Here is a 13,226-nt window from a genome sequence, read left to right on the forward strand (position 1 = left end):
AAAGTACCTTTGGGATTGCTGCCACTCTGGCTGTCTTAGGATCGGCATGTACGTGTAGTTCCTCTGACTCATAGTTTGTCGGACAGACCCTAAGACTTGGCTCAGGTTAGCCCAGTTTTCCAAGAGAGAATCTCCCATGTCAGGGATATCGTCGTAGACGTGGACCCATTGTTCATTCTGTGGCTCCCCCCAGTAGATCCGTAGCCCATCCAACTGGGATAAGGCGCCCTGCTTAGACGGAATGTCCAGCCACTTGGCATGTTCAATTCTGTGCACTATGGCTCGAATCACGGCACGGAGTATTTCTTCAGTTTCTCTAAGCTGAAACAAAATTGAACTCGGTTAAGCCACATTTTGCGGCATGACTAGGGTGACCTTGCTAGAATCTGACGTAATCAGGTATGAAATGGAGACTTCGTTGCAACAGCTGTCATAACTTTCAAGTTTAGCAATGAGAACGTGTAATTTGCGCATGCAAGCCAAAAAATGATGGAATCGTAGGGATGTCGAACCAGTCTCCCGGTAATACAAGGGCCTTGTAACGATAGCTAATACAGCAGTTGCAGGAAGTTTTGCAAAGGAATACGAACCGACTGCATGCCTCGTCGCGTCATACAATATCCAATTTAAGGTTCGTTATGCAGTTACCTTTAGGTTATGGTTATGCAGACATGGTCCCTCAATCTTTGGTTCCCCAATCGTCACAACCTCTCGAACGATAACCGCATAGTCTCATATGATAATTTATTCTCCTATTTGTATTTCATGTTTTAAGCGCGTATGCGAGAGTTGCGAAAAAAAAAACGTAGTTAACACGCGGTTTGCTCGCTGAGAGGAAAATTGCATGCGTATTTAACGTGCAATATCGCGCCCGCTCAAGGTAACAAACTTTTAAACACTGCTTGATATTGACATTGTCTTGTATACATATCCGGTCACCATTAGCCGGCTTCCATTACTTGGAGCAGCACGATAGATAATTTATTCTTCTATTAGTGATTGAAATTTCGTACTACACTATGCGATATTTACTGTTTAAGAGTTCTTGCCGAGAGACGCGATTTGGTTCCTATTGAGAGCAGCAACTGGTCCAACTGCACCTTGGACCTGTTAACAAGTCCCATCGAACGTGGAGTATGTCTTCGTCGACCATGTCTTGATCACACACAATGATATCATTCACATTGCCCAGAACGTGTTCAGCTTTGGATTTGTCACTTTGACCACGCCGTATTAATTTTTCCCAACGCATGTCCTTTACGCATATGGTATCCTTTCTGGATACCATAGAACGTCGATCCTTATTGTGAAGGGGCTCATTATTTCATTCCCTTATTACTACCAGCAATGAGGTAGAGTATCGCCCCTGGCGATGAAACTCCCTATTCATCATCTCCTAATGAAATTGTTGTTGTTGTCCCAACGCATATTGACGCTTGTGGGAGAAATCCGAAGATTGCACAATCTCTGTGCTCCTGAATAGCTTCAAAATGTAGGCTCATTTGTGTGCTATCGGGTGTTTGAGAGAAGCGGTTTATCCAGTCTGCGGACCTCACAACGTGATATACAACTCATAACTCGGTACCCTTTATAGTAACTTTTAGCAATGTGTAACCTTTATATAGACGTAGATTTCAAAATATCGTAGAGGTTACACGTCCGATACCTCTATTAGAGGTTAAACACGACTTGTAACGTGACAGTGTAGGAGCAATAGAGGTTACTTCAGAGTTCAACGGAAATCCAATCGTCGTAACTTGTAAATGTACCCTTTATAGGAACGTTGTAACTTCTAAACGAATTCCGCGTTTGAATTTCATTCGTTTGTTTTTCTTGTTTGTTTGCAAGGTAACCTGTATAAAAGTCACCATGTTCTCGTTCAAGCCGCACATTCAATCATTTAGTACGAGAGTTGCGGATCAGTGTGCGTTACATTATTGTGTCTCTGCGTCTGTAAAACTGCGGATCGTGTTCCGAATTGTGAAGAAAGCACAAGGTTGAAGTGATGGAACTTTATCAGGGTATTTCTACGGTATGTGCACTACAAAGTTTACATAGTTACGTTTTTGCTGGAACAGTCTAGAAACACTAATCGCCGCACCGTCCATCTCTTCAACACGGTTCAACGGTTCAACACAGTGTATACGTGTCTGTGTGTTACGTCCGTTATTTGCTTAGTCCTTTGTCATCCTTGTGTTTTACTTCTTCGTGTGCTTGTGATTAACCATAGCCGCGTCGCTGATTCTGACATATCAGAGAGGAATAGAAATGTTTTCTGCGTACTGGAGAGGGAGTTGCAACAACGTGAGAACTGTAACAAGTAAGCCTGCTTGAAGCTGAATGTCGTTCACCGCAGCTGAAGTGTTGGTATTGTGACGTCCTCGTGCTCCAGCCTCAGCTGTAGTGCCAGGATTGCCAATTAAATAATACGTATGTTCCAGTTGCAATTATTTCTTCCTTTCGTTTGTTGTGCATGTGAATCTGTACATGTAGTGATCACTCGGTTTTTTGCCACTGGATGCCTTTAGGCGAATTACGTATGTTATAGCTATATTGCCACGTATCCCACTTATGCCACGAACGGTGTTGCGTGTGGTCGCCCCAAAGACGATACGTGGCAATATGTTGCGAATGACAGTATGCGTTCTGCACTGATGAGATCACATTTTGAGCACCATTTGTTCTGTAGCGTCTGTGAAGAGGCAAGCATCTTAGAAACAGCCATGCCTGGCGAAACTTTTGCGTCGGTGTGGCGGTTAGGAGACAGTAACCTCTATTTATGGGTGATCTCTGTAACGTTCATAGAGGGTATTGCCCTTAGGTTACAGGCTAACTTCTGAAATAGAGGGTAAAAATTTTGAAATTTTTACACTTTACTAGAAGGTACTAGATTTAGAGTGTATAGCTGGAGGTCCGATGTCGGTCGGAAGCTTCTGGCGAGTCAACACGTCACCGCTCGCCCTGCCAAATGCTGACGGTTACAGAGCTCTGAGTCGGTTTGTGACGATCATAAAGAAGACGGGGATACACAAGAACATGAAATGAACACCTCGGTACACCCCGTCAAACAACAGAGATTTGGGATACCTACACATTACATGACCCGTTCACCACTGCTAGATGCTGGAAGAACAGAGCTAGTGGCAATCCCATATGATTCCGGCCAGCATATAGCGGATATTCATTCTGGAAGGTGGATCCTAATGCGGTCGCCTTTGAGAAAACTGCCTCCATCGTGACGGGTCCTTATTCGTCCCTGTGCGTTCGAAAGCGGTAGCGCGCAACCTTTCGTCAGGAAGGGGTTTAGCTGAAATTCCAGTACTACCTTTAAAACCGAAATCGTATACCAGAAATACGGGACCGTCCCAAAGGTTTAGTACTCGAATCACAACCTCGTACTCGATCTGAAGGATGCAGGCGACCACATCTGCTACGAGACACATTCAACATTCCATGGCTGAGGATGCAGTGATGTGTTTACGGAGCGTCATGCTGGCTCAATCTGTCAATCTGTCTTCCTCACCGAATTACCCTAGGATTTCCGATGTTCACAGTTCATTAATATGTAGAAGGCCCAACGCAGTGCCAGAGATTCGACCACATGGCACAAAACTGATGAGCTGCTATAAAATGTAGAATATGTACTGGGCTCCGTGGAAGACCAGAGCGCAACGCCGAAAGAGAGCCGAAGTGTCCTTCCAATTCTGCAACAACGAAGATACCAAGAAAGCACAGTGTGTTGGAAACAGGAGTCACAAGACAATAAAGATTATTTGCCGCCCAAGAAGGGCCTTCTCTGCGATCCATTTGAAGCATTCAAGGTAATTGTGTCCATATTCCAAAATGGGCGAGCACCAAAAACGTCAGATATGGTACGGACAAGCTTTGTTTTTTGTGTTCTCCCATTTTTGGAATATGGACCCGTACCAACACGCAGGTCTTTCAACGCTCAAGGCAATTGTGGCTGTATTTCCTGGATCGTCGCAAACTGTTCAGCTTCCAACACTTCTGGCACTGAAGTAGCTTTCTTGCACACAACGTGGAAACATTGTATAAGAACGCCGTAACAACAACAACAACTTTATTACGAGATGATGAATGGAGAGTTTCATCACCAGGGGCGATACTCTACCCCATTGCTGGTGGTGATGCGGGGAATGAAATAATGAGCCCCTTCACAATAAGGATCAAAGTCCTATGGTATCCAGAAAGGCGGTAGTGATACAGTGGAATCCTCAAAGCCTGCATAACACGCTTCCCGATTTTAACGTACTTCTACAACAGTATAGGTTCGCCTTGGGTTGCACTATGCCTCGGCATAGGTGCCTCACTTCGTATTACTGAACACATAGTGCGTCTGTACGATCTATAATCCGAGATAACAGCTGTATCCATCCGTAAAGACCTCGTTGCAGCATCCACTGGTCCAGCTCGTCATCGTTGTCTACAGTTGTTCATGGGCACCATGAAAATAAAAAATGAATTGAATTGAATTGAGACGTTCTTTGGATATGCCACCGTGTCGTGCACAAAAAACATCGCCTGCTGGATACAAGTTTCTTCTTCTTTTCCTCCAAAGTGAGGTCACATGGACAGGTATCCACATTATGGCTCTCAGAGGTACAGAAGAAACGAGTAGAGCGCTGCTTGCCAGACCCGTGTAGCACGACAGCAGATGAAGTATTTAGTCCTTGTTTTCCTTTAGGTGGTGGGGAGCTATCCAATACTCCCGGGCACTCTCTGCTCTCGATCTCCACGCTCAAGAAATTCAGGAGTTTCACCATTTCCCCCAAGGAATGCGATGTATTTGACGCTTTATTCCAACAGGGATGAAAATTCCTAAGTTTGAGCGCCACTGCTTCAAGTGCCATTATCCTTCAACACAATGTCGAACATAATCACTCTTACTAGAATGTCAACCACCATGGAGAAATATGAGGCACCAAACGATTGCAGTATCCATGCCGGGCCCACAAGGAGTGGCCGCAGCTACTGGAACTGCTCTATGTCCGACAAGTCGTTGTGTGTACAGCTGTTTCGAATTGCTCCCAGAACAGTTGCCAGTGCGCTGGTTCTTCCGTCAGCTGCGTCACTGAAGCTTAGGAAGGTTAACAACCGTTCTATGGGCCTCTTCACTGCAGACCACCGGTTTGCCAGCGTAGGAGGCCCGTCAGATCACATTTCTAAGGAAGCTGGTTTACTTTGGATGCAACTAGGAGTCCTTGCAAATTGATCCTCCAACTCTCCAATAGTAGTGTACTCGACTTCCAGCTCGTCGTTCACGACGAGGTGCTCGGTTTGGACGTTAAGTTCCTCGAGTTCATCGTTGCTTCGATGAGACGATCACGCGCGCCGTGAAAGGGCGTTCACGATGTCGTCGGGCTCTTGAAGCAAGGCACGCACGTCGTGGATGAGTTTGGCGCTTCTCGCCCGCTGCATGGATCGTTTATTCTTCAGTCGATCCATGTCATTAGAACTCCACCAGTGTATCCCAGAGTTGCTGCACCAGAGAGGGGAGTGCTATATCTTTCGATACCTCACGTTATCGAAAACTTCTCCTCGTGGAATGATAAGATGACGTTACCTTGACACCAACACAAAAGAAACGGGATCCATCCGTTACCTCGTTCGTGACATGTGAGCTACAGAAACCGCAATTTGCGCTTTCCCTTTTCCTCTTCTTTCCAAAAAGGCCGACAATGCGGAGCAGGCTCTCACTGATCATTCGAGGAAACCTATCGGAGGCCCCTCCGAATTGTCGCTCTTCTTGAGATGGATAAAAGTGTACATTGCAGTTTCTTTTACGCATAAATCGCGAACGAAGATACGGATGAATCCTGTTCCTTTTGTGTTGATGTCAAGGTAACAGCATCCCTCTTTCTGCGACGATATTTTTTGCACTTCAGTGCACCTTTAAATTGACGATTACACAGTGGAGCTTTCGATATTTTGGATCGTGAGGAACGACTCCAAGACCGAAGCGCTCTCGACAGCGTTTATTTTGCAAGTGACGTAACAGGAATTTCACTCCCGAATCCAGAGGCCGTCACACACACACACACACAAAACTGTTTGGAAAATTGTTTTTCTTTTTCTTTTTTTTTTTTCTGTAGTTTAGGGTAGCCTCCCGATGTCTCGCTCGTTTTGGTTATTTTAACAAGCAGGTTGACCGCGCCGCAAAAGCAGAGCTCTCTCTCTCTCTCTATTCCAAGCAGACGGACAAGTATTGCACTGCTGAGAGGTGACCATCCATTATTGTGTCCGTCTCTCCGTCCGTCTCTCCATTCTTCGACCCTTCATGAAACCCAGTGGGCAACTCACATTCCTTCTACATTTATGCTTGCGAGAGTCGGTCCAACTCTAGCCACGAAATATCTCTCGTCAGTATGCTGCGTTAATTCTTCGGGTGCGACTCATTGTCACTCCTGCTCAGCCGCGTTACCGCTTGCAACAAGTGGACACTCCCTGATGTCGCCACTGTGGTGGTTTCCAAACATGTGGGACACATCCCTTTCCATTGCCCGCACTACCCACGTTTACAGTGTCTTTAAACCAACTACTCTCTCGCCTTCTCACTATCGTGAAATTATCTTAGTCAAATCCTCTTGAAGTGACTATCGCATCCGGAAACGTGAGTGTGAGACAGATACGGTAATGTTCAGCCTCACTTCACAGTCAACTTGGCCAAGGTTCTCTTCAGAAAGCAGCTCACATATTAAATAAACGAGTTTTAAAGGTCTGCACTTCCTCTGCAGCTAGGGAAGTCCCAGCGATAGTAACACCATGATGACGTAAGCCAGGCACACGAATGTGAGCGAAGCGCAGGCAATGTCTCCATATTTCACGTTCATAGCTTCACGTTCGCACTACAATATACTAAGTGAAATGTCCTCGTTAAATACGCTGACTTTCGCTTACCAGTGTGAGTCCTGACGTCATCATGTCGCGAGGAACACGACGTTACGCTCCTGGCTGTACGAACACATTCGGCGCTAACTCAGAAGTGACATTCCACAAGCCGATCACAGTGCACAGACTCTCCGCGACCTGCAGACGCCGTCGCACTCGCCCGCCAGTCGCAAACCGCTCCCTGATTGGATTTTTCCGAATGACGTTTTCTCCGATTTCCAGAGAGGGAATTCCGGTATACTCTCAGCATCCGTCTTCTGCTATTGCCACGCATTACATCAAATTGCACAGAAACTGCTCCACTCTTTCGTGTCGGATCTTCGGCGTTATTGTCGGTGATGAACGAGGAGTAAAAGGGTACTATAGAATCGAAATTTTGGAGTCCGGAGTCGGAATTCAGAGTCCCTTTAACTAACGCGCCGCCTTAAACCTGAGTTGCTCCCCTTTTTCGACAATGTAGATCTTCGGTCCTCGCTGTGAAGCTTGTCATTACATGGAAACACGGGGTATACTCAAACAGTCAACTTTACTGGTCCCCTTCTGGCAGAAGCCTCAATACTTTTCGACGGTAGCATCGTTCCGCACTTCTGCTTCATTCAGAACAGAGTCACGAGGCTGCGTAGAAAGGATCGCCTCCGAGAAAACAAAATATCGTTCGTGACGTCAAAAGCAAATTTTCTCTGACTACACCTATTGTGTGTGTGCTCGATAATGCTTGCACAAGAAGCACGATAGTTGGGACGTACTTGTATGTCCTTATTTCGGAGTCTTAACTTCCCCACCTCTAGTAACTTATGGCGTCTCCCTCGGCGGCAAAATGGCGCTTACCGGTGCCATGCCACTATGGGGCAGATTGCAACAAGGGCTTCAACTTCGAATCGTAGAGGTCGTATGTACATCGCAGAGTAAAGCAAGACACAGCGAACAGTGAGCACAGCAAAGCCTAGAACGTCCAGTAATAAACGGCGCTCAAACACTGTTGTAGATTACTTCATGAAATGTTACTGTCTGGTGTCTGATGTGACATGAGAAGTACGAGCCGAACCAGGAGAGGGCTCACTGCAAGGTTTGCACAGGCTGGTCGCATTGGGATTGTAGCAACAAAGATGTATTATACGTTTGCCGTGACTGCACGGCAATTCCCTGATTCCTGCCTCATGCAATACCGAATTGTTTGAACATACCCGTAGCCTATTGCTACTTCCCCCGAGGTTGGGGCATATTGAAACACTCTGCCTCCTGTTGCATATTAAAAGGTTTTGGCCATATTGTCACAAAATATTCCAGTCATTTTTATTGCAACAGTATCCAGAGGGACCAACAGTGCAGCTAGTGCGCTGAAACGGCTACACCCCCCAAGTATAGGCTTCGAATTAAGACGGTTTTCTCAAAAACTGTTTCAACTTGCTCCCCTTCCCCTATATTTACTCCAAATTACCACATACAATGGGCTGGGGTGTCGCCTGCAATGATACATTCCAATCACCATCATCATCATTAAATTAAAGTGTTGCTGTTTGCCTCTGCTACTGTTACGGCGGTAACACATCTTACGCGAAACAGGCCGTGACAAGCTATGCGGCTGTTCCCTTAACGGACGCGGAAGAAGTCTTCAGTTAACTTCAAATCGCAGCTCGGCCACTAGACAGTGAATTCAAAGGTCCCGTACGACCGGAGTATTACCGGAAGCGTACGGCATGGATCGTATGACCGCGTCGTAGACTTCCGGTGACAAGCGGTTGCCGCTCTGGATGGCTGCCGTCTTTGTGAAGCGTATACGTTATTTTTATATCACACTGGCTTCGCACGGATAATTGAATAGCGCCATAGAACGGCATAGTGTCCTTTGCTACATTTACTACATGATCACATCTACATAGATATGTATAAACTCACTCACTTTTTGTCTGTTCAAATAGCTGCTCAGGATTGGCACACTCCAAGCGAATGTCCAGAGGTCCTCCGTGAGGAAAAAGCATTTCGTATACGACGTCTCCTCGTGCAGCGCATGGTTAGTACCATGGTTCATGATCTGTGTAATGTTTTGAATGATCAACTCTCCTATTGTGACTGCCACGAGCCATCCCATGTGCAGAAGCAGATGGTTCTTCTCGATGTCGTGTAGGAGACTGGCGCAGGCGCGAAGAAGAGACAACTGTTTTACTTTCACGGGACTGTTCACCTGAACGTTGCTCGACAGAGTGCGCCGTAAGTAATCCACCCAGGTATGTTCAGTCATGTTGGGTACCTCGATCCTGTTAACAGAATCGACTTGTCTTGGGACGCAGCAACTTGTTTACCATACATAGTGATCGAAACGAGTCACTATGGTAGGCCCAAAAGGGCCAAGACGTGCACGAAGCGAGCCGCTTTTGTCCTTCGTAGCAAAGCCGCACAATGAAGCGTTAGCATGTGATCGACTGGTTCGATTCAGTGCTCCAGCTTTACCGTGCCAATATCCTTCTATCCAATAATTTGGTGTGAACGTATGCTTCTCAGTGACAATTTGCACACACAAAGGATGACACATAATTGCGTACGTCTCTCGGTCTCAACAGCTAAAAACGATACCACGTTGAGCATCGTGATTGGAGATGACTGATTAATGCGGAGAAGGTCTGTCTTAGTGCATGGAGCATCGCTGTACGGTCTGCAATTCACTGAATACATTTGGATTCACTTCGGATATCCTGTCCACAAATATTCCACACCGAAGAGGAACTCTATACTAAAACACAGCTTAGCAATGAAGGGGGATTGCCTATTCTAGATGAGCGCTACTGCAGAGCCACAGTCTGCGAGTAACGCGAGCGTGCCACAAAAGAGCCCAGTATCCGTGGTATCAGTCACGATGATTGCTTAACAGGACTTCTACATCCATTTTTCAATCAACTTACCCGTAGCTAAAGTCAACCACATTTTCAAAGCTGACGTCGTCCTCATGTCGTGCGGCAGCAGATCTCAGGGTGGGAATAACGATGTTGTCCGTCGACTGCAGCTGGTTCAGGAAAGTGTCCGTCAAAGCGAAGTTCTGCAGTGTAACAACATAAAGTTCGAGGTATTTTCACATTTTGGTTCTAGAGAGCCCGTGTCATACGAGAAATTGGCATACAATGTTGAATTAAAGAGGCGGACATTAGAGGATGCAGCTAAATCTATCGTGCTATAATACGCGCACGTTTCCACAGCACACTCACTATGTCGCTGTTGAAGAGATGAAATAGAATTCGTACGATGTCGCGACCGTTCTGCATCTGTGAGATGGGATCAATCCAAGTCACCCAAGGCCAGTTGTTAATGAGTGAATATGAGTTGAAAACGACCGGAGGAAATGCTCCACTGCCGACTTCCACGCTGAACCACAGCGCGAGGCTCCACTTGGAATATAGATCCAGAAGAACCAGCAAAGGATCGGCTGTAACATCGACTCTTGGCCATGGCAGCCGCATTAACCGCAGTAAGGACCTGCCCACAGAAAAAAGACGCCATTTATCCAAAAGCGCGTTTGTTGAGTACTCTTAGACTGACTTGACGAAACATAGGTATTGAACCACATTAGCTTTGACATGAGGAGATTTCAGGATAAAGCTACTTTGATATGCACAGATTTTCGTTACTGTCTGCACCCAAAGCACTACAAAGTTATAACGAGTGAAGCATCAGTCAACATAGAAGAAAAACGGGGTGGGCAAAGATATATATAGATACAGCGAAGGTTCAACTTCTATTACTTATTTTTATATCACATTTCTACGCACTGGAGGCTGTTTAACAGGTACAACAATTGAATATCTCGTTAGTGCCCACCGCTGCTGCCATAACTGTCTGAATAATTCGAGACTTGAGAGGGAGGAAGCTGTACCATGTCGTACAACAGCCTTCTGCAGATCCTGCTGGTTTGACAGTTCCGCGCCAAGGCACGAACAGCACGGTGTACAGTAAGGTACCCCATTATGTTAAAGGAATTATGTTTTCTTTTTTCTTCTTTTTCGCAGAAGAGATTGTCTACGCAACCGGAGTTTGACGTTCGCGAAGCGATAGAAGTGAAAGGTTTTCTCACGAGAGAATTTAAACGGAGTACCGAAGTTACACGAAGATGATAAACCTGCCCAATGGTTGTTTGAGAAGGTTAGCAAGTACATAACCCGGTACTGATAATGGTCGGTATATTTACGATGGGACATCGGCGTTTGCTGACATTTGGTGGGAGGCGCCACCATGGCCTCAGCCGACAGTCCCAAAGTGTTAGTCATACCGTGCCGAGTGGATAAGAGGTGGAGGGACTCGCTGAAATGGTTTGATTTTCAGTCACTATTCTAAAGCCAGTCCAAACATTTCCTCGTTTTCTCTTCTCTCACTTTCCTCATTTTTCAGTACATTTAGCAAGATACATGGCACCTCAGAGAGGAAAGTGCGCAGACTTGCTGGTCTGTGTACATCATGAAACTGGCAGAAACCGTGAAACGCAGAACAGTGAAGGGATCAAGTAATTTCTCAATTGAGTCCATTGTTGGGGTCGTCTTCACTGTCCCGTGTCTTTCCGTCTTTCTCAGTTTCATTATATATACCTCCTTTGACCCTGCATAGTATTCACAGTCTCACTTTCAAGGCCTTCCATGTTTTCTTACAATGCTCGCCATTTCAACAAACGTCTACCTTTTGCCTGATAAAAGAATTAACTGCAAGAGAAGACGCCTTCTACATACGCAGAACGAATGGAAAGGCTTACCTTCCAGTGATGATCTCATCGTCCTCTCGTTGTTTAGCCCGGACACAACTTTGATAGAAACGCACGGCCTTCTCAATATTATTCTGCCCCGTCGGCTGCACCCTTTTCGCAAGTGCTGATTGGCCAACCCTGATGATGGCGTCATGCTATGGGACAAAGTTAAGAAATCATAATTATCATCATCTTTATTTTGGCTCAATAGCTGCACCCGGAGCTCTGGGAAAAAAATCCAGATCCAGCTGCTTGACGTGTCCCAGGCCCCGTCCTTCATTAGCGGAACTTATTACATAGTATTCATAACATGTCAGCAATCAACATGCATCACAAGACACATAGAAAATGAACTAATACTTGGTATATTAATGAATTACAGTACACAGTGTTTCAACATCGAGAAACGTACACAGAATAACACACACACACACACACACATATATATATATATATATATAAAGAGGGGGAAAGCCAAAATGGCTTCTATGGCTGCACGTAGAGAAACAGATACTCATTGAACGATGCGACAGCACCAGAGGACACGTGTTTCGCCGTGTTTGCGGCTCGTCAGCCCTGGGTAGCTGCGCATCGTTCGGGATTGGCAAACCAGGTATGACAGGTACAGTAGGCGGTTTACATGCAAACATAGACATGCAAAGGATAGCCATACACAAAAGTACAAGTCAAAATATATTTATTAAAGCCAATGCTGTAATGTCTATCTGTGAATGGGGAAAATCTAGCTGCAAAACCTGAAGCAGAAGAAACACAATATTTTTTATTAATGGTAATCATCACGCATCCAAGTTTTCAATGAATCAGAATTAAAATGGAGTAGCACATTTAATCAAAGAAGATATTCTTAATCAATACGATTACAATCAAAATCAGTTTTATTATAAAAACAATAACATTCCTATATGTGAGCACAGTCATTGCAATAGTGGAGTTTTAATTACAAGTTCTGATAGATGTAAGTCACTTCAAGCACAATAGGGAAGCAAAGTTGAATATTCCAACATGACACAAATTTAATTAATCAGATTCTTATAAAGTGATCGGTGGTCGGAACGTTGGCGTTCGTTTACCGTCACACATTTTTTTCAACTGGGCCTCTTCTCTCGCGAATTTTTTTTTTTCCAGCGCGCGGTGGGATGGCGCGCAGGTGAGGGGCTGTCCGGATGCCTACCAGCGGCTGTGCGTGCCCTTATCGTTGTGTATTTTTCACCCCGGGCCGACTTCTTTGTCAATTTTTCCGCCCGGGTGAACTTCATTCGCAATTTTTCAATACAACAGCCGTGTGGTAGGCGGTTTACATACAATTAGGGACATGCACACCGGCAACCCCACAAAGCGTTGGTGCCGTCACACCTGGGCCGACTTCATTAAAATTTTTTTCTCGACTGGGCCGACTTCATTCGTATTTTTACCGATACAACAGCTGCGCGGTAGGCGGTTTACATGCAAGTATATACATGCACACTGCCAACAAAGCCAGCTTCACATGCATTTTTTTTTCTTACAACAGCCGAGCGGTGGGCAGTTCACATACAAGTATAGATATGCAAAGGATAGCCATACACAAAAGTACAAG

General features: G+C 45.5%; 1 protein-coding gene across 3 annotated transcripts in view; it reads right to left on the bottom strand.

Moving 5' to 3' along the window:
• LOC135399756 (membrane metallo-endopeptidase-like 1) overlaps positions 1 to 13,226 on the bottom strand; it is a 29,445-nt gene that overhangs the window by 5,356 nt on the left and 10,863 nt on the right. For all 3 annotated transcript variants that reach the window (XM_064631504.1, XM_064631497.1, XM_064631490.1), the window contains 5 exons: positions 11,639 to 11,784; positions 10,107 to 10,374; positions 9,807 to 9,940; positions 8,810 to 9,164; positions 8 to 321 (listed from right to left, as the gene is read on the bottom strand). In XM_064631504.1, the coding sequence (XP_064487574.1) occupies positions 8 to 321; positions 8,810 to 9,164; positions 9,807 to 9,940; positions 10,107 to 10,374; positions 11,639 to 11,784 (1,217 nt within the window). The remainder of the gene's footprint in view (positions 1 to 7; positions 322 to 8,809; positions 9,165 to 9,806; positions 9,941 to 10,106; positions 10,375 to 11,638; positions 11,785 to 13,226) is intronic.

The sequence above is a fragment of the Ornithodoros turicata genome, chromosome 1, assembly GCF_037126465.1.
Source record: "Ornithodoros turicata isolate Travis chromosome 1, ASM3712646v1, whole genome shotgun sequence".
Taxonomy (NCBI): domain Eukaryota; kingdom Metazoa; phylum Arthropoda; class Arachnida; order Ixodida; family Argasidae; genus Ornithodoros; species Ornithodoros turicata.